The sequence below is a fragment of the Pyxicephalus adspersus genome, chromosome 1, assembly GCF_032062135.1.
Source record: "Pyxicephalus adspersus chromosome 1, UCB_Pads_2.0, whole genome shotgun sequence".
NCBI classification, from domain to species: Eukaryota; Metazoa; Chordata; class Amphibia; order Anura; family Pyxicephalidae; genus Pyxicephalus; species Pyxicephalus adspersus.
The window spans coordinates 4,839,182-4,853,542 of NC_092858.1; the positions used below are offsets into that span (position 1 = coordinate 4,839,182).

The 14,361-nt window shown below is 40.5% G+C and overlaps 1 protein-coding gene across 2 annotated transcripts in view; it reads left to right on the forward strand.

The window, feature by feature from the left end:
• Nucleotides 1–9,013, forward strand: part of PAAF1 (proteasomal ATPase associated factor 1) — a 24,079-nt gene extending 15,066 nt beyond the window's left edge. For both annotated transcript variants that reach the window (XM_072401254.1, XM_072401263.1), the window contains 5 exons: nucleotides 1,479–1,570; nucleotides 2,517–2,632; nucleotides 3,193–3,275; nucleotides 6,833–6,915; nucleotides 7,834–9,013. In XM_072401254.1, coding sequence (XP_072257355.1) covers nucleotides 1,479–1,570; nucleotides 2,517–2,632; nucleotides 3,193–3,275; nucleotides 6,833–6,915; nucleotides 7,834–7,905 — 446 coding nt within the window. In that variant the 3' untranslated portion in view covers nucleotides 7,906–9,013. The remainder of the gene's footprint in view (nucleotides 1–1,478; nucleotides 1,571–2,516; nucleotides 2,633–3,192; nucleotides 3,276–6,832; nucleotides 6,916–7,833) is intronic.
• The last annotated feature ends 5,348 nt before the right edge of the window (nucleotides 9,014–14,361 follow it).

The following is a 14,361-nucleotide window of genomic DNA, read 5'->3' on the forward strand; positions in this document are numbered from 1 at the left end:
TTGGGAGAAGGTAGAACACTGAAACAATAAGAGGTTACCCATGGCATAAACAACTGGGAGCACTAAATTTGCTGTGTTTTGCCACACACCCTTTTTTTACCACCCGGCTACAGCTTCCTACCACCTGGCTGAAAAAAAATTTCTGGGGAGAACAACTGACAACTATAGTAGGGTCAAAAAGAGGACGGGAAACGGTGGGGGAGGAGGAAGAAGAGAATAAAAGGGGGCTGGGTAGGGGGAGAGGTAGCACAAGTACTGCAGCATTGTCCAACAAACCATCCCTTGACACATACAGCCAAGAGTTAGGGGTCAACTAAAACTTGATCTGCTTGGATCTACAGATCTTGTGAGGACAGAGTGGCGAAGGCAGGTGTGATGATAAACTGAATCCAATAGAACCAGGTAGTATTAAACTTCTCGGATGTCCCAGAATCATATGATTTATGTCTTTAACCCTATTAGACCAGTGACCATCAGATGCTGGTGTTTAACTTTTCCAATTAGAGGGAATGCATGCTTTAGCAGCATTTAATAAATGTCTCAGCAAAGATGTCTTAGAGCGTTTTTTGAACATGTCAGTGATATGTAACAATGCCATCTCAGGTTTACCACGTATGTCAATGGAGGTGAGGTAAGTTTTTCTACAGCCTCCCAAAAATTCGCTAATTTCGGGCATTCTTTTTGTGGTTCTTTTGATGGTCCCTGTGTTGCATAGGGATGTAGGGGCTGGAGGAGGACACTATGAAGCACGGGAGAGGGGAAAAGAGACCCTCACAAAAACATAGAATACAGAGGGTACACTTTTCTCCTTTATCCTGGCAAAAGCCATGCAACATGGTAAGGCAAATAGTTAAGTATAAAATTGCCATGCACCGGGGCGTTTGTTTCAAGTTTAAAATATGGCCAGGAAAATCACACAGATATAAAGTAAATGCAGATTTATCATGGCTTAGTACATTCAGTCAAAGATCTGACCATTTCATGCTTAAAGAACCCCAAAATTTCCTGATCGCCAGGTAACTCTTGCAACAGCTATCATCACGCATCTACAATCGTAAAGGGATTGCACCAGATAAAATTACGCAAGCCAGGGAAACCCTTTCCTAAGATCATTAGAACAAGACTACACTTTACCCCGTAATATATAAACAAAGATTGTCTTTCAGAAACAATTTGCTGTGGAATGATGAATCAAAGATAGAAATATCTGTCCACAGTATCGGGGACATATTTGGCGCAAACTTAAGACCGCATTTGAGGAGAAGGACCTCTACTAATACTAACTGTAAAGCATGGTGGTGAAACTTGTATGGTTTGGGGTTGCTGCTTCAGGGCCTGGGTAGCTTGCAGTCATAAAGTCAACCATTCATCGATTTGTGTAAAAGAAATTGTGAGGTGCATGTTTCCAAAAGGTGAAGTTAAACGGTCCTTTTTTTGAATGGTGAATAGAGCCATATTTTGCCTTTGTGATGTTGCAGGTGACAGAGAGATTGGTACAGAGGGGAAGTTGCTGCTCTTGGCACGAGAAGATAAGAAGTTGGAAGGTGTTGGTCTGCACAGCCGCCAGTCAGTAAGTGCCTCTTCTCTTCTGCATTACCAAAGACTGTTGTGTGTGGTTGAATCACTAAAAATACTTCTATCTATGGTTTATTGGAAATTTAAAGCCCTCCATTCTTGTACAATGGTCCATTTCTTTAGGTAAGTCATGTAATGGAGTACTTCTATGTTTCCAGATAGATGAATATAGGTAGTAAAGGTAAGGTGGCAGCCATTCCTGTGAACAAGTTTTGTCCTCCTTCTGGACAGTCATGTAACTACACACAACCAACCTCACATTTCTTGTAAAATACCTATAGGTAATAAGGTAAGTGATTGACGTGACTGTATGGCAGCTGAGAAGGATTTACATATACATGTACACCACTTTTAAACCTGGTATAGAAATCTTATCAAATGTATAGAATAAATAAGGGAGGAAGGAAAATGTGTTTATCTTCTTTCACGATAGCCATGTCAGTTTTTTTTCCAGCTCAGCTTTTAGCTGGGCGCACCACCCACTCTTTTCAGTAACCACCCGGGTCACAAAACAGGGGCCACCATCTGCTCACAGCCTCTTCTCACCCAGCTTTCTCAAAAGCCATTGCATGGTTTTTGGTTGTCCCGGAGTGGGGTAATCCTGAATATTTATATAGGTAATGCTTACAGTGACCACATACTCTGTTTTTAGAAAGCATGTACAATACTGAAAGATGCCATTTAATCCTAGAGACTCTCTTCCTAGAACCTACAAACTGCAACAGGAAGAAGCAATAAAATGTTACTAGTTGGCTGCACATACCACATACCATTGCCTTTTAGCACAGTAGTGTGTGTTTTTTTTTTTTTTTTTTCCAGGTTGGGATGTGGATAATAGAGGCAGGTTCTCTTTGGAAGCAATAATCAGCCCATGAAGTTCTTGCTCCATTGCCTTTTTTTTTTCTTTGCTGAATAAATTACTCTATTTCACTCTCTTGCAGGTTTTTACATTTGACGGGTCTGATGCTTTCAACTGCTGTATCTTCCTCTCCAGCCTTGTCGTCTTGGCCGGGAGTCAAGATGGAAGCATTGTCCAGCTGGACATCCGAAAGCCAAAGTGAGATATTACACACCATCATCCTATTTTGAGGGGGTGGCGGGTGCAAACACATTTGCTTTGTAAATCTGTAAACACACATACACCTTTCTTCCTTATCTCTCCTTTTTCCTGTTTGCTAATTACCCAAATGTATATCTGGTTTAATTAAAGTGAACTTATGGTTTGCCCATGCAGGGCAAAGCAATGAGTTAGTTTTAAAGGCCCATTAGGAATATTTTACACCCCATTAGACAATGCTGGTGCTTGGTCCAGTTGTTGTTGGGAAGGGGAGGGTCGAGTTGTGGACGATCACCCTGAGTAAGTTTTGGCTGGAAATCAAACGCACACTCTGGCACAGAACTGCTTTTGTTCAAGCCCCAAAAAAACTGAAGAGGAGGTAAAGGAGCCAAAGAAAGCTAAGTCGATGCAGTTTGGAATTTTAAAGGGGTGCATGAAGTAATACGGTGATAACATTGTGTTGCTTTGTTGTGGAGGAGTAAAGCACAGGTAGATTTTAAACTATGTAGGCATTTTGCTTGTTGCATCTTTTACTAGTCAGTATACCTTTTCTGTTTCAGAGTGCCCATACAAACCATCCGCAAATCAGGAGCTCCAGTATTATGCCTGGCACCATATAAAGAAGGTTTCATTGCCAGCCAAGGTATCTATAGATAATATGCTGTCTTATATTGTCATATAACATAGCAGCTCATGAAGAGTATGTCTGCTCCCATGAAAAAAAAGCCCATTGCCTGACTAGTACAAGACTCAAGTCAAGGTACAATGTCAAAAGGAATCTTCAAATCTTTGTATGAACTTGCCCAAGCTGTCATCACTCATGCTACAGGCAGAAGAAGGAAGAAGCATTTCCTTGGTCTCTTCTCTCTCAGTGATCAGACTGCAACTCTAAAAGTTTGAAGCCGCAAGGCAAGGGGGCTTATCTGTGTCAGACATTTGTGAACTGCATATGCATTTCAGAACAGTGGACTAAAGCTTTTAGTTATGCTCATAGTGGCTGAATAAAAAGCATCTACAGTTTTCAAATGAATTATTTTTTCAGGACACAGCTTTAAAATCTATAAACTTTAACATAGAATTCGTGTTCTAAAAGTAGCTTTCCATAATTTTTTGCAGCTAGGTCCATAAAGATTTGGACAGAGACAACTTTTTTCTAATTTTGGTTCTGTACATTACCACAATTCATTTTAAATGAAATACTCAGATGCAGTTGAACTGCAGACTTTCAGCTTTAATTCAGTGGGTTAAACAAAAAGTTTGCATAAAAATGTGAGGAACTAAAGCCTTTATTAACACAATCACTTCATTTCAGGGTCTCAAAAGTAATAGGACAAATTAAAAAGCTGAAAATAAAATGTTCATTTCTAATATTTGGTTGAAAACCCTTTGCTGGCAATGTAAGCCTGTAGTCTTGATCTCATGGACATCACCAGATGCTGGGTTTCCTCCTTTTTAATGCTCTACCAGGCCTTTACTGCAGTGGCTTTCAGTTGCTGTTTGTTTGTGGCCCTTTCTGTCCAAAGTTTAGTCTTCAATAAGTGAAATGGACGCTCATTTGGGTTCAGATCGGGTGACTGACTTGGCCATTTAGGAATATTCCACTTTGTTCCTCCTTTCTTCTTATGTTTGGGTCATTGTCCATCTGTATTATGAAACGCCTCCCAATCAATGTGACTGCATTTAGCTGGATTTCAGCAGACACTATGTCTCTGAACACCTCATAATTCATTCGGCTGCTTCTGTCCTGTGTCACGTCAGGGATAAACACTAGTGTCCCAGTGCCACTGGCAGCCATGCACGCCCAAGCCATCACACTGCCTCAGTCATGTTTTACAGATGATGTGCTATGCTTTGGATCATGAGCTGTTCCACATCTTCTCCATAATTTTTTTCTTGCCATCATTTTGGTAAAGGTTGATCTTGGTTTCATCCGTCCAAATAATGTTTTTTCCAGAACTGTGCTGGCTTTTTAAGTTGTTTTTGAGCAAAGTCCAATCTAGCCTTTCTATTCTTGAGGCTTAGGAGTGGCTTGAACCTTGCAGTGCAACGTCTGTATTTACTTTCATGCAGTCTTCTCTTTATGGTAGACTTTGGCTATCAATACACCTACTTCCTGGAGAGTGTTGTTCACTTGGTTGGCTGTTGGAAATGATTCTGCCATCATCCACCACTGTTGTCTTCCGTGGACGTCCAGGTCTTTTGGCGTTCCTGAGTTCACCAGTGCTTTGTTTCTCATGATGTACCAAACTGTATATTTTGCCACTCCTAATATTGTAGCAATTTCTCAGCTTAAGGATGGCTTGTTTCACCTGCATGGAGAGCTCCTTTGACCACATGTTGTCTGTTCACAGCAAAATCTTCCACATAACAAGCATCCCCCCCTCAAATCAACTCCAGGCCTTTTATCTGCCTAATTGACAATGACATAACGTGTTTAGGCACTTCCTGTTAGTGTGACTGTGTTCAGTCCCTGTAACCTATTCCCCTGTATTGTGCATCTGTTAACATTGGATTCCAGTGGAAACTACAAAGGGCAACATTCCTGCAAGCATCGTCCACTGTTGTCCCTATACTAAGTTTGAGCTAGGGACCTAGCTGGAAAAGAGGATGGATTTGTTGATTGCAAACTCTACTGTTGCAACATTTGTCGTTATTTGCAGCATGGTTGCAGGCAGCAAGCTAAAAAATAAAAGCGTGCAAAAATTTTTGTGCTTCTGGAATGCAAATATCTGGTTTAAACTGAAAGATGCTATAAAGCCTAACTCCAGGTTTGCCATGTAATAAAGCTCAAAGAAAATGTTTCTCATGATCCCACTAGTAGCAGCTAAAAACTTAACTTTGGCCCAGCAGATGAAGCATATCCCCACAGGAGCAGGGGAGGACCTGCCCCGAAGAGCTTACAATCTGGCTGGGCAGTGGGGGGCCCAGAAGTATCACAGTTGGGAAGTATCACCCAACAGTGTTGAACCAAGAATTTTTTTCAAACCTAGTGAGAAGAAGCTGTAGGTGGGTGGCAGCCCCTGTATTGTGACCCAACTCTTCAGTAACCACCTAAAAACAGCCAGGTGGTCAACGAAAAGCGCCTGGTGGTGTACCCAGCTAAAACGTGCTGGGAGATCACTGCACAATAAAAGGGGAGATATGGAGTGGTGGGAAGTAGTGAGGGTTTTAGAAGACAAGGCAAGTTTAAAAAGATAATTTTTGTGGAATTTTTAAATGAGCAAAAAGTAGGAGTAAGCCGGATAGGACAAGGTAGACCATTCCAGAGAGTTGGGGCAGCTCTAGAAAAAGCTTTCAGGCATGCATGTGAGGAGGGTATGCCCAATGTTTGCAATAAATCTTTTTGCACAGCTTATGGGCAGTGATAGGGGAGTTGTATTTCATTCTGTCCCAACAACCCTAAGGCTGGGTCTACACAGATGTTTTTAAAAATGCATGTATAAAAATATTTATTTATACATTTATACGTTCCTACTGCATTTATTTGCGTTTTTATGCATTTTATTAGCTTTTAAAGCTTGCCTTCAAAACTCTAGAAAACACCTTTGCTGTTTTTCTTGCATTTTTATAACATTTTAATGCGCTTACATTTCAAGTGCTTATAAATTTAGGCACTTGAAGCATTTACTCGTGTTTTAAACATTGAAAGCAACTGTATAGATAACGCCCATAAACGTGCCACAAGGAAACATTCTGGTGTAGATTAGCCCATTGGAATGCATGGAAATTTCAAACATGGGCTTTAAAAAAAACCTCAGGTTAAATGCTGGGGAAAACGTCAGTGAAGACTAAGCCTAAGCTTCTGTTACAGGGGACTGTCCTATCCAGTATTAGATGGAGGTTATTAGGTGAGGAAAGACAGTGAAGGATCTGCACAATGAACACAATACAATGAGTGCATTGTCCAAGGAAAGGAAGTGAGTTGCGGGTAGCAGCAAATAACAAGTGGGGGAAACTGGGAAAAAAAAAACTAATCCACCACCGTATTTAAGGACTGGTAAACGATTACATTTTTTTTTTGTTTTTTTTACAATTTGTTTTGACCCCCTCAGACAATTAGGTGATGTTGGACGTTATACGAACAATGGATTGCAAATCTGATTTACAGGCACATAAGACTTCCTTACTTTTAGAACAGTTTGTGTTTCTTACTTCTGTCTAGGCAGCTGAATTGATTTTTTTTCGTTCTCTGATCCGCAGGGGATGGGTCCTGCTTCATCATCCAGCAGGATTCTGACCATCTTCTAGAGCTTACAGAACCAGACTGTGACCCTGTATATACGGTAAGCACTATGCTATGTATTGATACTGGTGTATTAAAGAATTTCAAGCTTCATTTCAAATGCTATTCTTAGTTGTGCCACGTGCCAAGTTTTGAAAATATAATAAATTGAAATATTAATAACTAGGGCCAGAAATACTGACCTTGAAAATTGTAGTATACCCTCAGGTTGGTGATCATCTTATGCCAAGATTAGGTCAGATTGGACATAGCGTTTTATATTGGAGGTCAATGAAATGTCCCCTTAGATTGCTGAACAGTAAGAGGCTCAGAGACAAAAGGACCCCTTTACATTGGTGGGCATTAGTAGAAAGATCAGTTTTTTGTTGGTCAGGAGAATAAAAACCCACTTACATGGGTGGCCAGGGGAATAGGGACCCGTTTACGTTGGTGATCATTTGGAGAAAGGAGAATCAGGGAAGAAAGACCGTTTGCATTGGTGGTCAGTGAGAGAATGACTCCACTATACTCTGCTTCTTTCTTATTACTCCTTTTACTCGGTTGCTCTCTGAAAGTTTATTTTTTTAGCTTCCATTACACTTCAAAATACAATTCAATCTATTGTGTTCTTTAAATTCCTTTAGCAGCTCCTGTTTACCTAAAAAACCAAACATCTCCACTCCTCCTGTCCTCTAATAACAGCTTCCTCACTCATAACGTCTTCCCACTGACAGCTCCAAGACTTCTCTACTAAAAGAAGACTGCCTCCATTCTCTAAAACACCCCTAAAATTGCCCTATGGATGTTCATTTTTTTTAAATTGTTCCCACTTTGATAAAGTGTTCATATATGCAGTCAATCTGTGTCTTTTACATTTAAAGAAACTTAATACTTTAACTTTAAATCTGTCTCTCCTCTACCATTTAGTATTTCCATTCTCTGTGACTCCGTTGATAAATGTTACCGTTTTCCCTCCCAGGTGGCTGTCTCTGAGAAGTTGGTTTACACTGGCTGCAGAGACGGAATTGTGCGCAAATACCAGCTTGACTGACTTGTGACCAACATACCAGCCTAAGACTCAGAACCAAAGGATGCATTAATGTTTTAAGTATTATAGGAAAACACCAGTTGCATAGATTCACCAGTCTAGGAACAAAGATGCCAGTTTCCAATCTGTGAACTCTGGTGTCCTTTTCATTATACTCTGGTGTCCTTTTCATAACAGACTTACATTTCCTGAATTCTTAGACCTTGTTTTTTTCACATATACAGAATTTGTTTGATGTTGACTATGGCTTACTGACACCTTAGGAAGTATTAAAGTAACTCCCTAATGACTGAAATATGATTAAAGAAAGGGCTTGTTTTCTTAAGTTGCAGGGTGAAGGCTGTTGTGCTCATCCTTGTTTCATTACCTAGTATTGACCAGGAACAATAGGCCTTCAGCAAAGTCCTAATATTGTTTCGGGTCAGTGATTCATAAGGTCAGGTGTCCTCAGACTTGACAAAGGACGGCTTCACTGTCTTTAGACTTTGGGGGCCTGGACTGAGGCCAGTGGGAGTAGAAAATACCCCATCATTGGTGCCATTGATATGAATAGTGCCCAGTTGTTGGATAGGTCTTTAATACAAATATGGCTGGTTAAAGGCAAGAAAAGGGCTTTATCCAGGCTGCAGAGCTCTGCATTTTGTAATGAAGCTGGGATTAAAATTATGAGGTCAGCAATGGCCGCTTTCATGTTGACTTGAAATATTTCCATTAATGGTTTTGGTTCATATGAAAAATTAGTTTCCTCAGGTGTTTTGCTGTTATGAGTTTGCCTTTTGCTAAAATAAAAATACATGCATGAATCTGTGGCTTCCACAACTGCCAGTTTCATCCAGTCATACTCATATTCTGCTTGTAACCAAACTTGGCGCCATCCTTGCCCTATCATCTCAATCACGATCATTACAATCGATGCTCCTATCCATGTAGGGCTACTCTTAGAGGGGTTCCTCCGGTGGGAGGGAAGTAAAACCTGTTTGCTTGCAAGTTATGGACATTTTAAAATTGTTCGTTTTTTTTCGCTTGTGTGATCAACATGCAACTTAGATCCCAAAAATGATCAAGAATTTAAATGCTATCTTTCAATAAAAAATGTATTTTCTTGCATAAATATTGTGTAATGACTATGAGGAATCATTTTTTTTTATAATTTTATAAACCCAAAAGAACCTGTTTGGACTTGATTTTGTAATTTATTTTTGACTATGACCCCTATTGGGGAAATTTCCTGTCCACGTCCCTGTTGGGTAGATGACACCCCTCTCCCTCCCTTGCTGCTCAAGGCCTATTCCAGCAAGATTGACAATTTTCCAATTGGTAATTCGGCACTGGAAGTCTGATAACTAACCTTTTTTTTTTTTTTTTTTTTTTTTTTTCCTTTGCCTTTCTGATCTTTTAGTTGGGTCAGGGAAACCCAAATGTAGGTAGGGGCTCCCAAATGGATTTTCTTGATCTTTTGTACTTTATTGCCAATTAGGATCCAAAACAGGGTAATTATCATTCGGTTGGAATTCACTTCACATGTAATTATATCTAATTGGGAATGTAAATACAAATGAACAGCCTTTTATATCTTGTGTGTTTTATGTGTAAGTGCAGTAAGTACATTTTTCGCCTTTTGCATAATCGAGTAGTAACTGGCCAAAGAGGGATTGTATTGATGCAGTTGGTCAGCTTGAGCAGGTATTGCACTATACTTGAATTGAGACTCCAAAAGGTTTACTTATCATCATGTTTTATTCTTAAAACTTCTCTCCTATTTCCCCATGAGTCACCACCAACTGACAAACATGAAAAATGACAAACATAATTGAGAATTGTTTTTGCTAAAAGTTTATGAAAATGGTCTTAGTGTTATTTGAAGCAGAACACCAAGGACATCCTTTGGCAAAAACTGCAAAGAATAGCTCTTAATGGAAGTGTTTCTAAACCCTGACAACAATGTCCATGTACTCTGTTTTGGTCTGTTAAGAATACCATTGCATTGGTGTTATCTTTCTGATTAATGCAAAAAATATATTTTGAGCTTGCAACAAATCTTGAGCTAATAATTCGTGTGTGTTTACAAATCCTTTTCATCAAAAGATATTTTCCAAAAGTTGAAAACTAGAGTTTAGTAAGTATTTTTAAATTGGTATTTAACTCCATGACTATTACATTAATGTAATGAGATCAAACATACTGAATTTACTCCTACTTTTCAGGAATCATCGGTTTGTATTCTAAGTTGTGTGTGTGTTTGTATATTTAATAAACTTTAGGAGGACTAGAAGGGAAAAGAAATGAAAAGTAGAAGAAATCGCATTGTTTTCAGGTTGAGAAGAGAGGATTCTCTAGGCCAAGCAAGTTTTCATGTTGATTTTGGCTATATGAAAACACAAGGGTTAGTGTTATGAGCTTCTAAGTGAACTTGGGAGTTCAAATCCTAAACACATCTCTAGTATTTCAATGTTCAAAAATCATTGCTAAGCAGCAACAAAGAGCAATTTGTTGCGAAGACCAGAGCAATTTGACCACTGATACGAAGATGAACATAATTTAATCGGCAGCAACTACACTGGGATGAGTGTCTACAATGCCAGGAGAAAAGTTCATTGACTGCGGGCTATCATATACAATGTTTGTGGAGTGACACAAATGACAGCAGCCCTTCAGGTACAGTCAAGGCGGAGAGACGCTGTCAACCACGGACCATCATGTATAATGCTTCCAGAAAGACCTTGTTCACGGCAGGCAACCAGGTACAGTTTGGATTGAGGGACTTGATCGACAGTGAACCAACGCCCACAATGCCTCATTAGTACTTCCAGTGTGATCTGCCTCCTGCACACTCAAGCCCCTTGCCTCACTGCAACTCTGGGCATGTTGGCACTAGCATCCGCCTTCTGGCTAGGATAGCAGCATAGACCTCAAAGGAGAGCTCCTCAGCACCTCCCAGGACAGGATCTTCCCAGCTTCTTCACCTGCATACCCATTGGACCTCAGCACCGAAAGAGAAAAAAAATCCACCATAGAAGGGTGACCTGATTTTTATTTTTTTTTTGACTTTCCAAGGGTACCAATAAGGACGTTGATTTGGAATCAGCTAGTATCGTCTATTGAGAATATGGTAGCCCAAGCTACTCCACCACAGTATTTAGATTATTTTAGTTTTCGTTGCTCAGCTGCAGCCTGCATTCACAATACTAAACAACCACCAAAAATGGGGTACTAACTTGCAAATGTTTAGGATGTCTACAGGACGGGCCCCCTTTGGCTGGAAGTGAGGGTCTGCTATTGCCTTTACTTGAGCCAAGAAGAAACTCCCTCACATTTGGATATTCCTTGGACCATTCTTAGGGCTGCTGATCACTTCTTGCTTGAGCACATAATGACTGCACAGTGACGCTAGAGGACAGCAGAGAACTCACAAAGGCATCTAACAGTTTGATAACGTACAGTACCTGTTTGACTGGTCAGCCCTAATGTTAAGGTCTCCAGGCATAAAAAAAAAAAAATGCATTCAGAGTTGCCAATGGCTGCATTGAAATCAGCCAGATAAGTCAGCAAGGGTAATCACACAGTAGGAACTCTCCGCCCGAAGGTGAGCATTTTTGATTTATGTAGATCAAGCAAGTGCAGTTGTACGAGATGGAAGGTATTGATTTTGGTTGTGGGAAATGCTGTGATATTAGTTTAGGAATTAAAAGAAAATACACAAAGAACAAATTAGGCATAAAAGTGTGAGCGCACAATGCCAACTGCGAAAAGACTTCTTGAGTTTGAAATAAAATATAGGAGAGCTACAACAGCTGTTTTGTCCACCATATACAGTGCGGATGGAGTAATTCAAGTGACGGCAGGCCAACGTACAGAGTGCTGGCGGAGAGACTTGCCGTAGTTGCGACTGCCAAAGTTGACAACAGGCCATCGTGTACAGTGCGGATGGAGCAGTTTGATCAACGCCAGGCCCACGTACACAGTGCTGGAAGAGAGATTTTTGTCAACAATAATTGTGTACAGAGGGACATAGTTGACAGCTGGCCACCGTGTACAGTGCCGATTGAGAGACTTGATTGATGGCAGGCCAACATGTACAACACTGGCAGACACCGTGGGCATCGTGTACAATGACAGTGTGCATTATAGAACCTCATAAAACCAAAATTTGCCAAAGAAAACCTCTGCGTAAAGATGACATTAAAAATAATAAATGCATTAAAAAAACTCAGAAGTTTTGTTTTTGTAAGCTTTTCCTACAGAAAATAAACCATTCAAGAAAAAATGTAAACATGCAGTAAAAGGAGAGCACAAAGCTTTTTCATTTGGCAGGCTTTGTGTTTGCTGTAGACAGACACTCTGTGCCTAGACTGCTAAATTTGAAATAGAAGAGCTACAACAGGTCAGGGGCATAAACACAACACTTTGAGTCACAAAAACATTCTCCTGCTATATAGCTCCTCTCAGGCCAACCAGTCCTACACTCTAACAGGCTTTCCAGACATACAAATTATTATGGATTGAGTAGGAACTCTCCTCCCTAGGGTGAGCATTTTTGATTCTTAAGGTTCAAGCAAGTGAAATCGTATAAGGTGAAAGGTATGGATTTCTGTTGTGGCAAATTCTGCAAAAATAATTTAGGAATGAAAGCAAAACACACAAAGAAGTGATGAGGCAAAAAAGTGAGAGTACAATGCAAGATCTTTTGTAGGGCAGGCTTTTTGGTTGCTGTGACAGACACTCTGTGAATAGACTGCTAAATTTGAAAAGAAGAGATTTAGCAGGTTAGGGGGATAAACACAAAACTTTGAGTAACAAAAAAATGCTCCGCCAGGCCCAAATCAAATCCCAAAAACTTTAACTTCTTCCTGAAGTTCTGGGAGGTCAAAACTCTCACCTTCTCTACCCATCCAGAAAACTTTACACTGGTCAGGGACGGTCTTAGAACCCGAGGCCTCTTCATATACGGTTCAATCTCTGGAACTACTACCTGCACCTCCCCTGCCCCAGAGATAATCACAGATAAATCATCAGCATAGGCAACTACTATCAAGGGGGCTTATCAGCAATGCCCAAAGGAACCCCACAAATTAGTCCACTCCTTAGATCGCCTGGAGCATAGGTCTCAAACAAAAGGCCCGTGGGCCAAATCCAGCCGCCTGGCCATTTTATGTGACCCACAAAAGCTTCCTTGTGACTGCGACTGTGTCACAAGACCACCTACCGCTAATGAGCTGCTTTCACTCCCGGCGCCATCTTGCCGGCTTCAGGTGTGGAGGACCCGTCCAGCTGTCCTGGAAAAGCAAGGAGTGAGACAGTGGAGTGTGCTGGATTGCCTGCCGGATCTGATCGGCTTGTCGGTACTCTCCCATGGGATCATCTCTATGCCGCATGGTGAGTTATTTCCATGCTCAGCGCCATCTTTTTGCCTCGGAGACCTCGCTGTAAGCGGCACATAAGATGGAGATGCAGGGTATGATGTCCTGGACCAGTGTTGGGAGACCTTCTTCACCCTGGACGCCATCAAAGGTACAGAAACTTTTCTGGTCACAGTGGGGGAGGGAGCAGAAGAGTGCCAGGAGACCCGCTTCACCACCTTATCAACTTCACCCAAAACTTTATCAGTAGAAAACAATATATTATATATATTTATATTTAGATTAATAAGGGAAAAGGTTGTTGCATTCTGTTCATATTCATATTTCTAGATAAAACATTGTCACACTGAGACTGTTCAATAAATGGTAAAATCTTAATAAACAATTAGGCTCATGACTGTGTTTTTCATTTTGGCCCCTTATATGTTTGACATCCCTGCCCTGGAGCATAGAGATCCGCTTGAGGAGAGTATACTGTGATTGTCGCTGAGACTCTAAGTTCCCTTGAAATTGGATTACCGGAAGGCTCCCAAGGAAACCTATTGGGTGGAACTGTGACCCCATTATGTTCTTTTAGCTTGCCCCCTTTGTCTGTGTATCTAAAACCCAACAATATATTTCATGCCTGTGAGGTCCTTGCGATTGGTATTTTGTATGTTCTCCTTAATAAAATGCATTTCACAAAGAAAATTAAAAAAATTAAAACAAATTCAAATTAAAAAAATCAAGAATATACGAGCATTCAAGGTCACTAGTCATTACAGGGTTATTAATTCCCAGCCATAAGGAAACTAGGCTAAATCCTATTCAGATAGCACAGACCTATAAGAAATGAAAGGAAGCTGTTATCAGAAAAGAGTTAAAAATATCAAAGAGTAATTAGTCGGTTAGAGTTTATAGTATTCAGGCTCCATGGGATTGTTGATCATGAAATGGATAATCCTATCTCTCTAGAGCAGTGATTTTCAACCACTGTGTGTGCCTTGAGAGATCTTCGGGTGTACCGTGGGAAATTATCCAATTTCAGTTAATTGGTCACAAAATGATTTATTTACTGCAAAGAAAGTTGTCTTCATTTGTCTATACCAGCGATGTATAGTGA